Source organism: Atractosteus spatula, chromosome 10 (genome assembly GCF_055471065.1).
Source record: "Atractosteus spatula isolate fAtrSpa1 chromosome 10, fAtrSpa1.hap1, whole genome shotgun sequence".
Classification (NCBI taxonomy): domain Eukaryota; kingdom Metazoa; phylum Chordata; class Actinopteri; order Semionotiformes; family Lepisosteidae; genus Atractosteus; species Atractosteus spatula.
Genome location: NC_142715.1, coordinates 17437551 through 17455805, shown reverse-complemented (window position 1 = coordinate 17455805; position 18255 = coordinate 17437551). Strand labels below are relative to the sequence as shown.

Sequence of the window (18255 nt, the reverse complement as noted above, 5' to 3'; positions counted from 1 at the left end):
AGTCTAATTGAAGAGTCTATTGAAAACCTGGCTGTGAGTAGTGATTAGTAAAGTGTAGATCAAGTATTGTAGATCAAGTATTGTTCAACACAAAGTTAATGGGGTTGACTATTCTAGTGCCTGATGTCTAATGAAGACAGAAAGTGAAGAGTTGGTGACCAGAATCAAGTGAATAACAACCAAGGAAGAAGATGACCACATGGTCTTTCCTGACAGGGTGACAGGCTGGCCATGTTTGAATTAGGGAAGTGTTTGTGTCAGCGATTGTTACAGAGTTTCAAAATGATGCACAAGACACAAAGACAGCTGCTTGTACTTTGGAACTATCTACCAGCCTGCTTGACGATACTAATATATCCAACTCATTAAAGGCTACTTAAAAAATGATCTAAGAAACATAAATATACAAAATAAGAAATGATTTTTTCAACTATATTTTTAAACAAAAATACTACATATAATTAAAAACAAACATAATATTTACATATACCCTTTGTCTATTCAGATGAAACAGTCGATGCACTGACATACATTCTGATTCGGGAACAAAGAAGCTGGCAGCAGGCTCAGAGATTCTGTAGAGAGAGGCCCAAAGATCTGGTCAGTGTGAGGAGCCAGAGGGAGAATGAGAAGATCAAAAACACGGCAAAGGGCAATGAAGTGTGGATCGGCCTCTACAGGGGGAACTGGAAATGGTCAGACCAGGAGAACTTGTCATTCCAGAACTGGGCTAGAGGTGAACCCAACAATTATGGTGGAACTGAAGACTGTGCTGCTGTGTTCTCAGATGATAGTAATAGGGGAAAATGGAATGATAATTTTTGCAATGTCCCTTATCCTTTCTTCTGTTATGATGGTGAGTTGAACCATTTTTGATGAGAGACTCAAGGAGATTCACCTGATAACACAACAACAAGTCTCATCTCAAAATATACCAGTCAATTCCAAACACTTCAACTCATCATTCACCAACACAACATCACTTACTAATACACCTCATCTTGTCATTCACCAACACACCTCACCTCCTTAAAAGCAATTTTAACTTATTTATGCAACTGATATATCTCACAGCTCACTTTATGTGAGATACTCAGATTTTTTTATCTCAAAAGTTGCTTACACTTGTTTTACCATCCTTCAGTTTTAAAGTGATCATGGTTGTAATTACAGATCTTTACAGAGTGAGGCTGGTGGATGGTAGTAATCCCTGCTCAGGGCGTGTTGAGGTTATGCCTGATCTTACCTGGGGCACAGTGTGTGAGAATGACTTTGACTGGAAGGATGCAGAGGTCATCTGTAGACAAGAGAATTGTGGGATTCCCAAAGCTGTCTTGGGTGAAGCTTACTTCGGAGAGGGGCAGGGTCCTGTCTGGTCGGAAAAGATCCAGTGCCAGGGCAATGAAACCCACCTGACCTTCTGTCAAATCTCCACCAGACAGCACCAGAACTGCACCCACAAAAATGATGTGAGCATTGTTTGTTCAGGTGAGAGCATCAGTTCACACTTACTCAAAAAAATGAAAATACTTTGTGGGGCCAATAGGAGTTTTGTGATTGCAAGGTTTTGTGCTAGCTGGAATTTTCCCTATTAAAAATTATAATTTGGTCCCAGTGTTTTTGATGAATTTTGCTTGGAGATCGGTGGAGAAACCTTAGAATTAGAGCACAGGAGTAGTGGTGAGTCTCAAAACATGACCTGTAAAAACAGTCTCTCCAAATTCCAACTTACACTATAGGAACACTGATTTGTACAATCATTGTTTGTGTTCTTGAAATTTCCAGTTTGGAAATAAGAGTGTGGTCAGCACAGGAGAAGGTAGGCTAATTTACCAACTCCTTTCTCTCACAAGGAGTCTTAATCCTCCTCCTGTTGTTTCTCCTGTGCAGGATACACAGGATTCAGGCTGATTAATGGCTCAGACTCCTGCTCTGGCCGAGTGGAGTTGCAGTATGACGGCGAGTGGGGGACAGTGTGTGACCAGTACTGGGACATGAGAGACGCCAGTGTTCTCTGCCGGCAGCTGGGCTGTGGACTGGCTGTAGCAGTTCCAGGACAGGCCTGGTTTGGACACAGAGAGGGCTCAGTGTGGAAAGATCATTTCCTCTGTGATGGCAGCGAGGCTCACTTATCTCTGTGTGCAACATCCACCCTGGGGGGAGCTCTGTGCTCTCACAGGAACGATGCAGGGCTTGTTTGCTCTGGTGAGTTTGGAGTATGGTGGCAAAAACAGAAGCATTTATAAAGGTGGCTAGTCCCAGGGTTTATAAAGGTCAAGTGTGATGTCGTGGGGGCGTAGTCATCACTGGTCATGAAAAATAGACAGATAAAAATACACAGACACACCCAAAAACTGATATTCAGTGTTTGGTTTGTTTATCAACAGAAAATAAATCAAAATAAACCTAGCTCCTAACTGACTTTGTGTTTTCCCTCAACTCAACTCAAAAAGCCAAGCTTACTGGTGTGTTTAATTGTCTTTGCTGTACGTTGTGACACTGATTTATGAAGAAAGCAGACCTTTTCTATTGGCCATGTTCATGCTTGGTAGTTGATAGCAGCTGATCCCTGCTGTCTAACAATATTTTTGTGTGCTGGCATTCACTCTCTGCCATCTTGGTATGAGCAAATGCCTGTGTAAAATGGATGATGCTTTGGGTAAAGTACCATTCTACAAGGATTACACCCCTCATGGTATCACAAGAACACTAGGAACTACCTTTTCACGGGCTAGGGGGTCGACACCTTGAGAGGAGGTAGAGAGCCAATGTGTAGTCGCTCAAAAATTAGGGTTCTTCACTAAGGTGAGATAGGGGGTGTGGTAATGATCAAGAGAAAACTTCACTAAGGGTTTTATACATGAAAAGAGTGCCTTACCTGTATACCTGTAACGGCGTGGTTCTAGGACAAATTAGTTCACATAAGAATGTAATGTAGGACTCTCAATTAGAAGCTCAGGTGGTGCTGATGATAGATGAGGATGCTGATGATAGTGACAATCAGGGAGAGAGAAACAATTTAGGGGACTGCCTTGGTGGTGTTAGGGCCACTCTAGTGGTGAACAGGGGAGGATTCCTTCCACTGTGTCAGTCAATATACTAAAATATCTCAAATACTTTGTATCAAAAAGATCTTTAAAATCACAATTTGGATCATGACAGTAAAGCTTAGCTTTTATTTTTTTAAAGAGGACTTGTATTTATTCTGAGAAATTCTTGTTAATATAGCCCTCATGCTACACAAATGAATTAATTGTTAGAAAAAAATAGAAGCAAAATATATACTACAATTTGGGAAATATCTAACATGGGTTTTCCAGAATAATGAAATATTGTGTTTTCTCCTAAATGTTGTGCTACCACAAGATAATTTCTGCAACAGTGTAAGAATTAAGAGAATAAATACTTTTCTGGACATTTTTATCTCAGGGCCTGTGCTTTCAGCCCAGGATGTCCGGCTAACTGGAGGAAGGAGTCACTGTGAAGGCAGGGTGGAGGTTCAGTACAACAGGACTTGGAAGACCATTCTCATGGATTCTTGGGGCTACAAAGAGGCTTCTGTAGTCTGCAGACAGCTGGGCTGTGGCTCTGTAGAGCAAGTCTATAACTCCTCTCTGTATGGGACAGGTGACAGTGCTCTGTGTCTGACAGGTATTCAGTGCTCTGTAGTATAAGTCTATAACTCCTCTCTGTATGGGACAGTGACAGTGCTGTGTATCTGACAGGTTTTCAGTGCTCTGTAGCACAAGTCTATAACTCCTCTCTGTATGGGACAGTGACAGTGCTGTGTGTTTGACAGGTATTCAGTGCTCTGTAGTACAAGTCTATAACTCCTCTCTGTATGGGACAGTGACAGTGCTGTGTGTCTGACAGGTATTCAGTGCTCTGGGGATGAGTCTCACTTGGTGAACTGCAGTTCTCCACAGACAGTCAGCTGCAGCCCTGGACAGGAAGTGGCCCTGCTCTGCTCTAGTGAGTGCTAAGCTTCTTTTTCATTAGCAATCTAGAGCTGTAGGTGAGAACAGTTTAATCAATACACTTTGAAATGGCTTGAGAATGTGAATGTTGGTTTAAATCATCCAAATATCTGATATCCCATTTAATAAACATTACTTATGAACTTGCAGTATTGAGAGGAAGAGGAAAATTGTTTTCTAGAAGCTGTGTCATGCACTAATATTCAGGGTCACCGTTTTCATCAAATTATTTTCCTAATTGGACTGTAGCACTGGACAGGATCTCAGTTGTTTAGCATTTATAGTATACAAATCAGTGCACATGAGGCTTTGTGTGTAAAATCCCTCCTTTACAAATCATCAGTTTCTTCAAGGTAATGGAAATAAAAAGTCGATAAATTATTAAACCAATTGATAATGAATGAGATTTAATTTTTACTGTCCCTTTTTTGTGTTCATTGAATAAATTCAGTCAGTTTTCTTTCCACTCAGTGATGCAACTGTTACATTTTAAATATTTTTTTTTTATTAAGGGTCTATTTTTCACAGATGTTAATATTTCTCCCAAGTACACACCCGGCAGTATAAAAAACCAAGTAGATAGAAAATTATATTTGTAATTTGCCGTTTTAATGCAATTTTAATTTTATTATTATTAACTCTAATACTGGAAAGAAAGGTATTATTGCTAATACTGTCTGTTCCTCTTAGACCATAACTCTTAGCAAATTGTGTCCCTCTAGAGGTCATATTCACATCTTAGTAGTAGACAGACCTCTGACCCCTGACCTCTGACTCTCTGCTCCTAGACCAGCTGTCCCTTAGACTTGTTGGAGAAGGAGGTGACTGTGCTGGGAGGCTGGAGGTTTATCACAATGGATCCTGGGGGACAGTCTGCGATGACTCCTGGGACCTGGCAGACTCTCAGGTGGTGTGCAGGCAGCTCCAGTGTGGGACAGCCCTCAGTGCCCCAGTGCCAGCCTCCTTCAGCCAGGGAACTGGACCCATCTGGCTGGACGAGTTGGGCTGTCTGGGGAACGAGTCGTCTCTGTGGGAGTGTCCCTCAGCAGGGTGGGGACAGCATGACTGTGGACACAAGGAGGATGTGAGAATCCTGTGTTCAGGTAAGAGGGCTATATTTTTATGTTTTGAAATCTGTGCAAAGAAGTAATAAATAAAAGAATAAAATTGTGTAAAATAAGAAATTGTTATTACATGTTTTCAGTCTTTAAAAAATATACAGTACATATCCCTTTTAGGGATCAAAGTTGAAAGAACTGAAGTTTAATAGGCTGTGATGGGAGGAAATGTCTATGAGTTAGAAAATATCCCTGTTCCTCAACATAGGGAGTTTGGATAGAATTCAAAAACCCATCTCAAATCCCATAAGGGATTTCCAAAAAAAATGATTGAGCATGCAAAAAATGCAGCACAATGTGTGGAGGTTAGATAACACTAAATGTGGACATTTGGTCTAAATACAATGCACAGATCCAACATACCCCAGTAAACACTACCAACCAGTCAAGCATGGCAGTGTTTCTTCTCTACAGCAGGGACTAGGAAATCATTAAGAACTTAGGAAAAATGGACAGAGCCAAGTACAAACAAATACTAGAGGAAAACTGAAAAAAAGCTTAAGATTTAAAACTGAGGCAAAAATTTTAATTTCATTTGGGCCTCAGAAAACATACTGAAGCTTCTGGGGCTGAAGAGGTGGAGAGTAATGTGTGAAAGTGGACTCTCGGTCAATGTGGAGCCACCAGTGCTGACAGGAGTGAGTGGGGAGAGAAAGAATATCAGATGATGGAGGCAATCATGGCACAGACTCACTCTGGAGATCATTTATATTTGGTGTCAGTGCTAAGTGACATACATTTATATATATATACGTTTTGGATTGGATATCAACAATTGATTGTGCCACTTGATGAAATAAATCACCAACATGTAGACTATGAGAACTTAAAATATTATTAAAATATTGTATTATTATATTTGCCATTATTTTCACAGGTGTGAAAATGTTGATCCATAAAAGTGAAAAAAGTAAGAGTAAGAGTGATTTCTTTCTCGGTTTCTCACTTTCTTCCCAGAGCACAAGCAGCTGAGGCTGTCTGCAGGCTGCTCAGGACAAGCAGAGGTTTACTACAATGGCACCTGGGGCAGCATCTGTGCCAACAGCATGACAGACATCACAGTTGCAGTGATCTGTAAACAGCTGGGCTGTGGAGACAAGGGTACCATCAGAGAGACAAACTCCAAGCTGAGCCCTGATCCCAAATGGCTGGACTCTGTCTCCTGTCGCAAACACGACTCCACCCTGTGGCAGTGTCCCTCCTCCCCCTGGGGTCAGAATGAGTGTGAAGACCGGGAAGTGGCTGAGGTCACCTGCTCAGGTAAAAAGATCTCATGCTTTTCCCTGTCATAAAAGAAGTCCATATTGATTCTTCCATGCTAGAACTTATATGAACTATGTGGAATGAGAGACTAATGAGGGAGTAGAATATAGGCTTTGGAATTCAAAGGACATGTTAAGAATTTAATAAACAGTTTTGCCTTCTGCTTTAACAATTCATCAAAGGCCAACTTCAATAAATCATCTCTCCATCCATCCGTTTTCTTATACTTTCTTCCAATTTATAGTCACATGGGAGCTGTAGCCTATCCAGGGTCAAGCAACCATGATGAAAAAATTAACCACAAAGAAGAATTAACCACATAGAAGTCATATGTTATATTGAATAGTAATATGACTCCCTGTGGTCTTCATGTGATCTTATATGGTGTGTTTTTGTACTGCTCATTGACAATCATTAACCCGTGACTTAATTACCTAGGTATACCAAGTTAAAATTGCAATTATTATTGATCAGGGGATCCTCCACATCTCAGCTAGAAGTGTTTACTCTGCCAGATATCACAAAGTGTATCTAAAAATGAGACACTTCCTAGTCACCTATAGCTGTAGCAAAACTTTCAGTCTAAATATGTGAGTCAGCAGCAGTTTAACCCTCATTTATTATTGTACATGCTGCTATTGTAATGTATTGTAATGTAATGTAGTATAGCAGTAATAACTGAAGTGTTATAAAAGGTCTTGTCAGGTACAGTTTCCAGGTCTCCATTCTGCAGCCTCAACAAAATCCTGTTTTTCCAGCCTCCAGCAACCACAGGCCCTGTTCTGAGGACCCCACTCAGCAGCACTGCACAGGTTAGTTTACAGCCGCTGTGACCCCAGAAGCGGAATCATCTTAGCATGGGATGATTCAATCAAACGTTGCAAAGCAAACACTCCCCATGATTAACCAACAGGCACCGCTCCTTTAAAGTCTGCATCCAATCAGATCTCTGAGGTTCTTACATTGTTCTGGTTTTTCATCATCAGAGGCTCTGCGCCTGGCTGGAGGCACTAACTGCTCTGGCCGGGTGGAGCTGCGGTACGAGGGCTCCTGGGGGACAGTCTGTGATGACTCCTGGGACCTGCAGGATGCCCAGGTGGTCTGCAGACAGCTGGGCTGTGGGGACGCAGTGAGCGCAGCAATAGAGGCCTCATTCGGACCAGGGAGTGGCACCATCTGGCTGGATGAGGTGAACTGCAGGGGCAGTGAGCTTCACCTGTGGGACTGCTGTCACTCTGGACTGAATCAGAGTGACTGTCGACACAAGGAGGATGCAGGGGTTACTTGTACGGGTAAGATTGGAGGGATGGAGGATTTTCAATCCATTACAAACAGGGATACTTATCTCTGAAGGAGTTTCGTGTTCTGCCATGTCATTTCCTTTATTTCATGATCATTCTAAGCAGGGGCAACATTCAGCTCTTGTTAAGCCAATTAATTTAGTTGCAGGAAGTGATTAGCCCAGGCCTATCTAGGTTCTCCTGCCCTGATCTCCATTTGGGAATTCTCTTGACTTCTCTGACAAATGTAAAGGGATTTAAATCTGGACAGACAGCTAGACCACATGCTTGATTTACTTATCTCTGAAGGAGTTTCGTGTTCTGCCATGTCATTTCCTTTATTTCATGATCATTCTAAGCAGGGGCAACATTCAGCTCTTGTTAAGCCAATTAATTTAGTTGCAGGAAGTGATTAGCCCAGGCCTATCTAGGTTCTCCTGCCCTGATCTCCATTTGGGAATTCTCTTGACTTCTCTGACAAATGTAAAGGGATTTAAATCTGGACAGACAGCTAGACCACATGCTTGATTTCTCTAAAACAAGGTTTTCTTTTCTCTTCCCCAGGTTTGACAACTACAACAGTTACAACAGCTACTCCAGCAGCAGCAACAAGTAAATTACAAGGCTTTCCTGTTCCAATTTATCCTTATTCTCCATACTTATGCGTCTTCACATATGCAGTGCAGAAACCTTTTCTCTCTCTTCCTGGCATGACACTAACAGTTTTACTGGTCTGGTGAAGGTGGTGGGTTGACCTTCTGTTAGGTTTTATTGACATCACTTACACTTACAAAACCGAGACAGTTGAAACTTCTTAACAGATAGTAAGAGACGTCTGATCTAAGCTTCGAGTGTTTGTATTTAACCAACACTACATCTCCTCTTCTGAGCTCCTCTCCTTTTCTGGCTTTACCAGGGGTCACTAAATTACCCAGACAGCCAGAGCAGGAGCCAGGAGGCTGGACTGTCCCAGCTGTGGTCTTCTTCCTGCTGGGAGCTCTGGTCTTTGTGCTGCTGGTCCTGCTAGTTGGGCAGCTGATATGGAACAGGAGACTGCGTAAAGGTAAGGAGTGAGTCCAATTGAGAAAACCCTGAGAAGAGCTTTGTGTTTATTACAGTGATAAGCTCATGCAAGAGCTTGTCTATGTCCAATCTGGAGTTATAACATCCATTTATTTGCCACTGTATATCCTGATAATTAAAGGATGCTCAATCTTAATGAGAAATAATATATTCAAGTTGCATTTCAAACTATACATCAACCTTACAAGGTGAGAGATTCTTCCCAGGAGAGGTCAGGAAATCAGAGCTTCCAGACTGGGTGTCCAGACCTGTGCTATTCAGAATTCAGCTCTCATCATTTCACAATCAAGCAGTGAGATGTGTGCTGGCCTTCACAGAGCTCTTACCTGACAATAAACAATAAACAATGGTCCAGGGATTGCAGTCTACAGATGCAGCCATTCAAAATGCGCGGGCGATACCGCATTATTTTCCGGTATGCTGTACGCAGTCTACCGCAAGTTACCGGTAAATACCGCAAGTTACCGGTAAATACCGCTAGCAAAATAATAGTATCCGGAATTTCCGCAAGGTGGAGCTAATAAAGCTCAACCTCTCATGTTTGAGCTGTAGCCATCAAAGTCTTTAACGAAGATATTAATAATAGTATTAATAATAAATGACCTTGGACAAGCTGTAAACTCAAAGTATTGCCCTGGTCCACATTCTTTTTTTCATTGACCGTCTTTGTAAAAGTAACACCACAGCATTTCGCAATCACGTATTTTTTTCCAATCATGCAAAGTACAGTAATTTTTGAGAATCGATTCACCATGCCTTACACGTGCTCATAAAAGAGATTGATTTAGGAACATAAACATATTACCGTATGCAAACTGTACTGTATACAGTATGTATATGTATATTTAATATCTTAACTGTGCCCGTTTAAGTATTGAATATACATATCTAATTTTACCACTGAAGGGAAATCTTAGTAGCTGAGCATAAAAAGAATAGGAGCATACTGCAACGCGTGTGAAGGCCATAAACGATATTAATTTTGGAACATAAACATACAGTATATGGCTGGTCTCGGTACTTTAAAGAAAACATACACGAAACATGGTTTCATTATGACCAGAATCTGTCTTGAGATATTTTTAACTTGATTTACAGTATTTGAGAGGTATGTCTTAACACCGATACTACAGTGCTTAAGTACTGCTCACTTATATGTTTCTAGGTTTATATTATGCATTTCATACGGTCAAATTACTTTTGAGCAACTAATAAGAGGCGCGAAACGGTATGCGTTTTAGTTTCGTTTCGTGCTGGGACCCGTGGATTGATTAGAGATATCAAGTACATACAAGTCATTTTTTAAATGTTGTAGTTCGTCTTGAAAAAATGTTACGAGTACATCATCTATCAACAATTACACAGGTTCTGTTTCCATATTGCGGATTTTGGTTACGTAATATTATTTTCTAGATTTCACGTTGTGAATATATGATTTGGGCAAACAGAGTCACAAAGAAGTACATTATGGGTTGTTGTTTTTTTTTTGCAGTTTTATCTAGAACAAGCGATGCTTAAACCTTTGTCTGATTCTTGTGAAACTATCCACACGACAGTTACAGTACCTAGGATTTGACTTCAGTGATGTCACTGATGGGATGTTTCTAAAAATCCATCCTCTGTAAAATGTCTTCTCTAGTTGTCCTGCATACAGTGCCTTGCGAAAGTATTCGGCCCCCTTGAACTTTTCAACCTTTTGCCACATTTCAGGCTTCAAACATAAAGATATAAATTTTTTATTTTATGTGAAGAATCACCAACAAGTGGGACACAATTGTGAAGTGGAACGAAATCTATTGGATTTTTGAAACTTTTTTAACTAATAAAAAAATGAAAAGTGGGGCGTGCAAAATTATTCGGCCCCCTTGCATTAATACTTTGTAGAGCCACCTTTTGCTGCGATTACAGCTGCAAGTCGCTTGGGGTATGTCTCTATCAGTTTTGCACATCGAGAGACTGAAATTCTTGCCCATTCTTCCTTGCAAAACAGCTCGAGCTCAGTGAGGTTGGATGGAGAGCGTTTGTGAACAGCAGTTTTCAGCTCTTTCCACAGATTCTCGATTGGATTCAGGTCTGGACTTTGACTTGGCCATTCAAACACCTGGATACGTTTATTTGTTAACCATTCCTTTGTAGATTTTGCTGTATGTTTGGGATCATTGTCTTGTTGGAAGATAAATCTCCGTCCCAGTCTCAGGTCTTTTGCAGACTCCAACAGGTTTTCATCCAGAATGGTCCTGTATTTGGCTGCATCCATCTTCCCCTCAATTGCAACCATCTTCCCTGTCCCTGCTGAAGAAAAGCAGGCCCAAACCATGATGCTGCCACCACCATGTTTGACAGTGGGGATGGTGTGTTGAGGGTGGTGAGCTGTGTTGCTTTTACGCCAAACATATCGTTTTGCATTGTGGCCAAAAACTTCGATTTTGGTTTCATCTGACCAGAGCACCTTCTTCCACATGTTTGGGGTGTCTCCCAGGTGGCTTGTGGCAAACTTTAGACGAGACTTTTTATGGATATCTTTGAGAAATGGCTTTCTTCTTGCCGCTCTTCCATAAAGGCCAGATTTGTGCAGTGTAAGACTGATTGTTGTCCTATGGACAGACTCTCCCACCTCAGCTGTAGTTCTCTGCAGTTCATCCAGAGTGATCATGGGCCTCTTGGCTGCATCTCTGATCAGTCTTCTCCTTGTCTGAGCTGAAAGTTTAGAGGGACGGCCAGGTCTTGGTAGATTTGCAGTGGTCTGATACTCCTTCCATTTCAAGATGATCGCTTGCACAGTGCTCCTTGGGATGTTTGAAGCTTGGGAAATCTTTTTGTATCCAAATCCGGCTTTAAACTTCTCCACAACAGTATTACGGACCTGCCTGGTGTGTTCCTTGGTCTTCATGATGCTCTCTGCGCTTTCAACAGAACCTTGAGACTATCACAGAGCAGGTGCATTTATACAGAGACTTGATTACACACAGGTGGATTCTATTTATCACCATCAGTCATTTAGGACAACATTGGATCATTCAGAGATCCTCGCTGAACTTCTGGAGTGAGTTTGCTGCACTGAAAGTAAAGGGGCCGAATAATTTTGCACGCCCCACTTTTCATTTTTTTATTAGTTAAAAAAGTTTCAAAAATCCAATAGATTTCGTTCCACTTCACAATTGTGTCCCACTTGTTGGTGATTCTTCACATAAAATAAAAAATTTATATCTTTATGTTTGAAGCCTGAAATGTGGCAAAAGGTTGAAAAGTTCAAGGGGGCCGAATACTTTCGCAAGGCACTGTATGTATTCGCTAATGAAGCTGTGTGTTCTGAGCCTGGATCTCTACATTTCTGTATGAACCAGCTTAGAGGGCTAAAGACAGCTTGTGTTTAAATTGAGTGTAAGGCAATTTATGCTTCTAAAGTCATGGTCAGCATTTATTATTGTACTGTGCTGTAAACTTGTTCTGTGCCAAGTCACATTATTTTATAGCGTTTTTATAGCGTTATCAAATCCGGTGGCGCTGTGTGTTAGTTTCCTGACTCCCATGTCACATGGTCTGTGATTGAAACCTGTAATACCGGTTTAATTCGTCACAGCCAGCACTCCGGTTGTAAAGTAGAAGCAGGCGAGATTTCCAGCGAAAAACACCTCCCCCTTCTTCAGGTGTGAGGGTCTTCTGCTCAGAATGAAACGCTAAAATGTAATGTAGGCTCTGAAGGGGTTCAATTGTGATTTGGGCTTGATTAAGGTCGCTGCCTTTCATCTAAAACCCTACTTGAATCCTTCTAAACTAAAAATCAGTGTTAGTGACTTCTAAATAAAGAGGTATCCAGGTAACAGTGAAACGGGCGGACAGTCTGGGGAGATCGCCCGTTTTCCATGTAAATAGTTCCCTGGTTCCGCACCCCTTGGTGCTTCTCTCGCTCTCTCTCGGGTCACCTGATCATTAGCTCGAAAGATTTGAGTGCTTTGTGTATATTCTAATGGTAGTGGGGGCAGGGTGTGTGGGAACAGGTTTGGTTGAAATTGCATTGGAGATCTATGTTCTTCACACCTGAAACATTTTCTCTGAAAGCATTTTCTTCGCAGTTTAACCGATCTTGTTACAGCATGTTACAGTTTACTATTATTAACCATATTAATTTTAAGTGCTTAATGTAAAATCTTGTAAAAATATATTTTCATTGTTCAAATATACATTAAGTCTGACTATTATATAATAAGTTAAATACAAAACTAAAGAAAAAATAGGGTTAAATATAATTCAAAATAGTTTGCTAACAATGTTAACTGTTTATGAACAATAAAATGTATTAGCTAAGGAGTAGGATGGCACAGTTGTTAGTATGTTTTTTGTTTTGTTTCTTTTTCATAAATACAACAGTAGTACCTGATGTCTCAGTGGCTTTCAAAATTAAATTATGCATGCAAACCTGTGAACTAGAAAGATAACGAAGCTATCCATCCATTTATAATGGTGGCAAAGTGGTTAGCATTGCTATCTTGGAGCACTGGGGTCCTAGGTTCAATTCCTGCCATCCTGTGTGTGTGGGGTTTACATGTTCTCTCTGGGTTACATGGTTTTTCTCCATATGTGTGATATGACTCCCTCTCGCACTCCAAAACATACTGGTAAGTTAATTGGTTTATGGGAAAACTGGCCCTGGTGTGTGTGTGTTTGTGTCTGTCTGTCCTGTGATGGACTGGCGCTATGTCCAGGGTGTATTCTGCCTTGTGTCCGTTGCTTACTAGGATAGGCTCCAAATCCTCTGTACTGGATAAAGAGATTAGAAATGGAAGTAAAGGCACTGTGTGGATGGAACTATACACAGTGTTAGAAACCCACTATGAAATGGCAGCATCTCACTGAGAATAAAACATTTTCTAGTGCTGGCTTAAGGAAACAGCCTTTCCACCTCTCTTGCACATCAGTATCCATACCTAGTTATTTAAACAAATTGCCTCTAATTATAAACATCTTAATATGCTGGCTCTGTGGATCCGCATCAGCTATGTTTGCCCATTCCTTCAATTCATGTGCATCCAACTAAAATCTGTAAATCTAACCTCAGAACCTTTCTTTTCAGAAGACTTTGTATCTGCTTCATTTTGGTAGCACCTCTAACTGCTTGTCTTTCTTATATGCATTTACTTTGTAATCTGTGGTCCTTTTATCTGTTTTTACATCTACTGTATTGCTTTGAGATGCCACCTTTAATGGTGATATATCAAATAAAGTTTTTTATTATTGTTATAGGGAAACATGATCAGATTGTCCCTGGTTCAGAAAAAAAGATCTAAAGTATACTAGTTTGTCACTCTTCTAATTCCCTTTGCTAAATGACTTTTCATACTAATCTGATCAATCTAACTGCAAGTTTTCTGTGCTTTCTCTATCCTGCTAGATTTGCAATTATTCTGAAAATTTTCATCTTGAAATAACTTATTTCTAAATACCCTTTTCACTGTTAACATCTTGCAGCAACTCTGCGACAAAATATACACTCTGACAGTTCATCCTGCTACCAACATTAAATAAAACAAATCTGAAGATTTCTATATTTATGTCTTTATTTGGTGGTTTCATTAGTGACAAAGGCTAAACTTTCTTGGAAAAATGTCTTTTATGTGTTGCGGAAAAAACTGACTTGCTTTAACAAAATATGTTTACAAATCCTTTCACCTGGCATTTTCGTAGTTAGAAATTATGGAATGCTCTGTTAAAAGCAAGGGAGTTTTTATGTCCGTTGCAGTTCTTTTGCAACATGAATATAATTATATCGTTATTAATTTCTTGAGATACGTGATTCCATATTATATTCCCTTTTAATCAAATTCTAAAAGTATGCTTGTTGACTCCGGTATCGCGTTAGTTAAAGACTTCGATGCTTAAAATTTTTAGGGAGAAATGGAATTCTGGTGTGTATGTTTTCTTTAAAGTACCGAGACCAGCCATATACTGTATGTTTAAGTTCCAAAATTAATATCGTTTATGGACTTCACACGTGTTGCAGTATGCTCCTATTCTTTTTATGCTCAGGCACTAATAAAAGGAGATGCTTCATATTGCTTGACTAATTTTAAAAACTAAGTTATAAATGCAGACGCTCCCTCGGTGCGCTGCTCTGGTGCGCCGGCTCTTACACAGTGCCTGTCTGCCGTAAGCGTTACAATATACATACCCAACACTGCTTGTACCCATCTGTCATGCAAATAAAACACCTTGAATTGAATTGAATTGAGGGGAGAGGGGGGGAATACTAAAGCCAATACTGGCTCAATACCCTTGATGGGCTTTGACGTGCTAATGCGTTGGTTTAACAGTCCGGGTGTGGCAGGTTTCCAATGTCAACTCGACTCAATTGGAAGACAATGAACGTATTTTGTGATATTTAGAAATATAAATTTGTTTGGTCCGAGTGAGGTTTTATTTAATCTCTGACCAAGGGAAACGTTTCATTTTTTCAAAGAAATGTTTGTTAAAAAATAAAGTCATAGTTCTATGGGATTCAATCACAGACCATTGACATGGGAGTCAGGAAACTACTGTAACACACAGCGCCACCGGATTTAATAACGCAATAAAAAACGCTATAAAATAATGTGACTAGGCACAGAAAAAGTTTACAGCACAGTACAATAATAAATGCTGACCATGACTTTAGAAGCATAAATTACCTTACACTTAATTTAAACACAAGCTGTCTTTCTGTATGAACCTCTAAGCTGGTTCATACAGAAAATGTAGAAATGCATTAGCCTGATTATGATTAAAAAACACATAATTAAACACGCGTTTGCGATTTAAATCAGAACACGATTTAAATCAATATAAATGTTTATATTGTAACGCATACTGTCCAGCCTCCATTTCTCTATAAAAATTTACTCTGTTGCACACACACACACAATAGAAGCAGGAACCGCTGTCAGAAGGGAAGATATGTTCAAAATATCGCAAATATCGATCATGTTGCGACATTTTGAAATATAAAAGTCAATTGATTGTCCATAATATCGCTTTTCTATTTTTTCGAAGAAATGTTTGTTAAAAGAAAAGTCCAGCACCAGCTGGATTCGAACACACAACCTGCCAGTTAGCAGGCACGCACCTAGACCAGTCGGCTACAATACAGCTCGCATGAAGAGGCAGGCGAAACAGCCCTACATAGCCCTGTCGCAGCACACGAATACCGTTATTAAATTCTTTAGATACGCGATTCCATATTATATTCCCTTTTAATCAAATTCTAAAACTATGCTTGTTGACTCCGGTATCACGTTAGTTAAAGACTTCAAAGCTTAAAATGTTTAGGGAGAAATGGAATACTGGTGTGTATTTTTTTCTTTAAAGTACCAAGACCAGCTATATACTGTATGTTTATGTTCCAAAATTAATATTGTTTATGGCCTTCACACGCGTTACAGTATGCTCCTATTCTTTTTATGCTCAGCTACTAAGATTTCCCTTCAGTGGTAAAATTCAATATCTACAACGGCACAGCAAAGACGTTTACTGTAAGTCTTTCTACGACAGACCAACGGACCACGAGTGCCCCTGTTGGTCAACCAATCACGTACTGCGGTGCCACGCGTCATCTTGCGTCACACTGAGCGACGCCACCTGCGGTACGTGTCTGTGACGCGCACTTTGAATGGCTGCATCTGTAGTGAGGTGACAGGCCAAGGTTTCGGGGTTTTGAGTTTGTCTCCCTTCTGATAAAAAAATACCCATAAAAATATAGTAATAATAATAAATTAACTTTTTCTTAAGATATGCAGCAATGTGTTTACTTCTCTGTTCTTTTCCAAAGCTTTAGCTGAAGTAGAGGTCAAGCCCATGAATGAAGCTCTCTACCAGGAAATTGACTTCACACTGACTGCAGAGGGAGCCCTCAGGAGAGGTGAGTGGACACACACACTGGCCATCATCCATGACAGCACCCTCTCTTGTATAGGAGGCAAGAGAACATGCTCAACACTCAGTACTACAGTCTCAACACATGAAGAAACACACTGCCACAGAATGTGTGTGCCCAGGATGTCATTACTGACTCTGTGGACCAATTATTTTAAGATAAGATAAGATCATTTTATTGGCCATATACAATTACTTGTATTAGGAATTTGTCTTTTCGCATACATCACACAGACACATAGACAGGGAGAGAAGCTTGGTGTCAGAGCGCAGGGTCAGCCATTTATATGGCACCCCTGGTGCAGTTGGGGTTAAGGGCCTTGCCCAAGCGCCCAACGGAGTAGGATTCCTCTGCCAGCCATGGGATTCGACCAACAACCTTCCAGCCACAGGTGCAGATCCTTAGCTACAGAGCCACCACAAAGCCTTCACAGCAGCTGGAGAAAAATCTTCCCTATTTTAATAACTGGATGTGAATTTCTTGATTAGCAATGGATGCACAGCACTGTTTGAATATCACACCTCATAGCAACAGTGAATTTACTCTTATCATTGTTTAACTGAATAGAAATAATTCAGTGCAGCGTTCGTCACTTTTTAAAAGCACAAACTCTGAGTTAGTGTTCACAACCTGGCTTTTCCCCAGTGGGAAAAGACATTAGATGCAGTGAGGCTGCTGTCTGACTGCAGGTATCTCTGCTCTGTCCTCCTTTTCACAGGGAGATCCCTCTCTGATGAGTTGCCCTCTGAATACGACGATTTGGAGGACAGTAAGGGAGACCCAGTCCCAGGTAAACATAGCCCCTTTGCACATGTGTTTCTATCAACAACCTCAGAAGAAAACACGTTTGTTGTTTGAAATCTCTGTAAATCAATTTGGCAATGCAAAAGGCTCACTGATGTCTTTATAACATGCTTGTTATGTCAGAGCAGTGGTAGTATGATGTTGTTGGGTAAATTAATGCCATCTTCAATAGTTAGTTAATTTTTGCTGTCATTTTCACTTGATCACATTTAAAAAATTGCTTTTCACTCCGTGCTATAAAAAACCCTATGTCAAAATCAAAATCCCACATTCAACCCCAATGTCACAATTCTTTAAAATTGCAGTACATGATATGGGCCACTCATGGCTTTGTGAGTCTTATATCACCTAATCATATATTTGTCATACAGGGATGACATGTCCCCATCAGCTCTGTGGCCAATATGCACTGTCTTCCAAATTTTCCCGCACCATGAGAATGTTTCAAGCATTACAGTACAGTGGCACTAAACATCAATCATTTAGGTCTTGAAAGTCTATTTCAAAGAAACTAAATAACTACTCATGAAAAAGTGTCACACACAGCTAAAATAACAAATTGATACCATTCCATCTTTTATGTGTTTAATATAATCTAAAAAAAATTCATTTGTATGAAATCAAACTGAAACAGTGCCACTCTGTGGTCAACATAATACATATTTCCCCAGATCCTCCTCATTTGTATCTTCCTAGACACAGTTCCACAAACACACAATTATACAGCCACACACACAAATGATGACAACTTGCCTTCATATGTGTCAAGACAGTACTTAGTGTGTAACACTTTTTTTTGCATATAAGTAATGATATTAAAATATTTT

General features: G+C 40.3%; 1 protein-coding gene across 1 annotated transcript in view; it reads left to right on the top strand.

The window, feature by feature from the left end:
- Positions 1-1157: 1157 nt before the first annotated feature.
- LOC148825555 (antigen WC1.1-like) overlaps positions 1158-18255 on the top strand; it is a 219990-nt gene continuing 202892 nt past the window's right edge. The window contains exons 1-8 of the mRNA XM_088926325.1: positions 1158-1488; positions 1891-2205; positions 3430-3651; positions 3874-3972; positions 4766-5080; positions 6053-6355; positions 7117-7170; positions 7345-7650. Of these exons, the coding sequence (XP_088782451.1) occupies positions 1158-1488; positions 1891-2205; positions 3430-3651; positions 3874-3972; positions 4766-5080; positions 6053-6355; positions 7117-7170; positions 7345-7650 (1945 nt within the window). The remainder of the gene's footprint in view (positions 1489-1890; positions 2206-3429; positions 3652-3873; positions 3973-4765; positions 5081-6052; positions 6356-7116; positions 7171-7344; positions 7651-18255) is intronic.